At 52.1% G+C, this 3,693-nt stretch overlaps 1 protein-coding gene across 1 annotated transcript in view; it reads left to right on the top strand.

Moving 5' to 3' along the window:
* The window catches only part of LOC122169926 (protein FAM168A-like), a 66,417-nt gene extending 63,047 nt beyond the window's left edge, over window positions 1-3,370 (top strand). The window contains exon 3 of the mRNA XM_042836446.1: window positions 272-3,370. Coding sequence (XP_042692380.1) covers window positions 272-405 — 134 coding nt within the window. The 3' untranslated portion in view covers window positions 406-3,370. The remainder of the gene's footprint in view (window positions 1-271) is intronic.
* The last annotated feature ends 323 nt before the right edge of the window (window positions 3,371-3,693 follow it).

The raw sequence follows: 3,693 nt of genomic DNA, 5'->3' as shown, positions 1-3,693 counted from the left end.
GTGGAGGAGGTGATGGGTTTTGTGGAAGAGGTGATGGGTTTTGTGGAGGAGGTGATGGGTTTTGTGGAGGAGGTTATATGGAAGAGGTGATGAGTTCACTACAACACACTGCACAAACCATGCCACCATGGGATACCCCAGTATGAAATTCCTACATGAATTTGTCCTAAGAGAGGGAAAAAAAGGAGGGCAGCAAAGCGGTTGCAGTGGGCCATGAATGGGGGTGGCCATGTCTTCCTTGCTCTAATGTTTCTCTTCTTTCTCACTCAAGCTACACTTCTGATGAAGCAAGCCTGGCCACAGACCTCCTCCTCCTGTGCCACAGAGGGCACCTTCCACCTCCCAGTGGACACTGGGACCGAGAACAGAACCTATCAGGCTTCTTCTGCAGCATTCAGTAAATAAACCTTTTCTTCTGGGGTTTTTCTCAGTCGTTTTGTGCTGGAGGGTTTAGTTCTGATGTTCAGTGACCCTCTGCGAGGCTGCAGAGCATCTCACGTGGGTGAAATATCCATCCCAGCGTGTCTGCTCTCCTATCAACACGAGGTTTGGGTGTCGGGAAGTCTTTCTTTTGGAAAAGGGGTGTCCCTGTCATTCTGTGTAGCAGGGGCTGTAACCCCAACATGGGAAGTGGGCTCTGCATCCTAATTTCAGCGGCCCAAATGGTGAGGCTTTTTAAAATGTTGGAGTGTAACTGGTAGAAGCTGAGCTGTCACTCAGCAGTTTTCCCTTGCAGTTCAGCACATGCCTGGATGTGATTTTCCTCCCTGTTGTGCTGCTGCAGTTGAGATTCCTCCCTTAAAATCAAGGGGAACAAGAGCTGAGCTGCAGGTACCGCAGTAGGAAAGGATTTGGGGGAAAAGAGTGGGATGAAGAAGGTGGTGAGGAGCCTTGGTGGTAATGATGGAAGCAAAGGGGTGAGGACAGGAATGGGGAAATGGGAAATGGGGTCCTACAGCCCCTCTTGGCCCTACAGCCCTCATGGTCCTGCAGCTCCTCATGGCCCTACAGCCCCTCATGGCCCTACAGCTCCTCATGGCCCTACAGCCCCTCATGACCCTACATCTCCTCATGGCCCTACAGCCCCTCATGAGCCTACAGCCCCTCATGGCCCTACAGCCCCTCATGGCCCTATAGCCCCTCATGGCCCTACAGCCTTCATGGCCCTAAAAGCCCTCATGGCCCTATAGCCTTCATGGCCCTAAAAGCCCTCATGGCCCTACAGCCCCTCATGGCCCTACAGCCTTCATGGCCCTAAAAGCCCTCATGGCCCTATAGCCCCTCATGGCCCTACAGCCCCTCATGGCCCTATAGCCCCTCATGGCCCTATAGCCCCTCGTGGCTCTACAGCCCCTTTTGGCCCTACAGCCCCTCATGACCCTACAGCCTTTCATGGCCTTCCAGCTCCTCTGTTTCTGTTACATGGGAGCTGATCCCTCCCCCCACCACAACCTCCTTTCAGGAGTTGTAGGGCTATAAGGTCTCCCCTGAGCTCCACACTGACCCATCCCAGTTCTCTCAGCCATTCCCACAGCGCTGTGCTCCAGACCTTAAGAGCTTTCCATGGGCATCATCAGCAAAGCATCACATTCCTGCAGTCATGCTCCTAGGGTGAATGGTGCAGAACTCAGCACAGAGCTTTCATCCTCACCTCCCCTCATTCCCCATCACCCTTAGGATAAAAATTTGTGCAATTCAGTGCAATTTTGCACTGTAGGATCCGTGGGGTTGAGATTTCTGGGGTGGTGTGAGGCATTTAATCAGCAATTTTAATAGGAGCTGGAGCTCCTACGCTTGCTATTGCTTTTTATTAAAATCCCAGCCCTCTGTGGAACCACAGCATGGGCTGGGTGAACTCCTAATCCTCCTAAGGTTGTCATAATCAGGCTTTAAAATTAGCTGTCAGACATGCATGTCTGAGAGGAGCACAAATCATTATGTGACATTAAAACTTGGCTATGAGCTGCTTTTCCCTGCAAGCCAGTGTGGATTGCTCGCTTTTTTCCCCATTGTTTTATAAAGAATGAGGATTGCACCTGCCTGGGCTGTTGTGTTTAACACCTTTTTTAATGTAGCAATTAAATTGTCATTGAGCAGTGGGGAAACTGCAGCAAGGTCCATTCTGCATTCGGAGTGGGCTGAGGGTTGGGCTTGTGGCCCTGCAGCTCCTCATGGTCCTACAGCTCCTTGTGGTGGCCTTACAGCTCCTTGTGATGGCTCTACAACTCCTCATGGCCCTGCAAATCCTCATGGCCCAACATTTCCTCATGTCTCTACAGTCCCTCATGACCCTACAACTCCTCATGGCCTTACAGCTCCTCAAGGTCCTACAGCTCCTCATAGTGGCCCTATGGCTCCTCATGGCCCCACATCTGCTCACGGTGGCTCTGCAGCTCCTTGTGATGGCCTCACAGCCCCTCATGGCCCTACAGCTCCACATGGTGTTCCTACAGCTCCTCATGGCCCTAGTGCTCCTCATGGTGTCCCTACAGCCCCTCATGGCTTTAGAGCTCCTCATGGCCCTGTACCTCCTCATGGTGGCCCTACAGCTCCTCATCACTGTACAGCTCCTTGCTGCCCTACAGCTCTTCATGTTGGTCCTACAACAGGATGGAGTTCTCCCCATAGACCCTCCAGCACACAGAAGCTCCAGCACAGGGTTCCCCCTCTCTATTCCATTCCGTTCTGCACTCTGCTATGAGTCTCAGGAAGGGAATCAGACCCTTTCTGTTTAATTAACACTTTTATTCCAAATCTGCAGCACTCAGAAGGCCGCAAGATGCTGTTTGCAGTCCCTGGAAAACTCCTTGTTATCTTCACACTGAGTATTAGCAAACTTGAAATCTTGTCCTTCATTAATTGCTGTGTTGAGTGCTAATGGGTTCATTATGTCTGAGTGTCGGGGTGTGTTACCACTCTGCTGAGCCTTGAATTTCTCCTCTCCATCCTGCTCAGTGTTCGGGACCCATGGGCCCCATCTGCCCTCAAAGATGATTTAAAACACAGCTTTAAGAATTCTTGAGGATTTTCCCCCAATTTACCGCTGGAGCATCACAGAATCATAGAATCACCAAGTTGGAAAAGACCTACAAGATCATCCAGTCCAACCATCCACCTACCACCAGTATTTCACACTAAACCATGTTATTCAGTGTTGTCCCACCAGTGGGGTCTGTTCCTTGTATGGCATCAACAGAGTGAGTTCCTTCTTGTCCTTCACTGCAAGAGTGACCTCAAAACCACTGAGACTTCAGAAGTAGAATCACAGAATCAGAGTCACTGAGGTTGGAAAAACCTCCAAGAGCCTCAAGTGCGACCCCAACCCAACCCCCATCGAACCCCAACCCAACCCCAACCCAACCCCAACCCATCTCCCAACCCCAACCCAACCCAACCCCAACCCATCACCCAGCCCAACCCCAACCCCATCTCCCAACCCAACCCCAACCCAAACCCAACCCAAACCAACCCAACCCCAACCCAACCCAACCCAACCCAACCCCAACCCATCACCCAGCCCAACCCCAACCCATCTCCCAACCCCAACCCAACCCAACCCCAACCCATCACCCAGCCCAACCCCAACCCCATCTCCCAACCCAACCCCAACCCAAACCCAACCCAAACCAACCCAACCCCAACCCAACCCAACCCAACCCAACCCCAACCCATCACCCAGCCCAACCCCAACCC

The sequence above is a fragment of the Centrocercus urophasianus genome, unplaced genomic scaffold (assembly GCF_019232065.1).
Source record: "Centrocercus urophasianus isolate 14NV4802_14NV808 unplaced genomic scaffold, USGS_Curo_1.0 seq_600, whole genome shotgun sequence".
NCBI lineage: Eukaryota > Metazoa > Chordata > Aves > Galliformes > Phasianidae > Centrocercus > Centrocercus urophasianus.
This window is presented reverse-complemented; position numbering and strand designations above follow the sequence as displayed.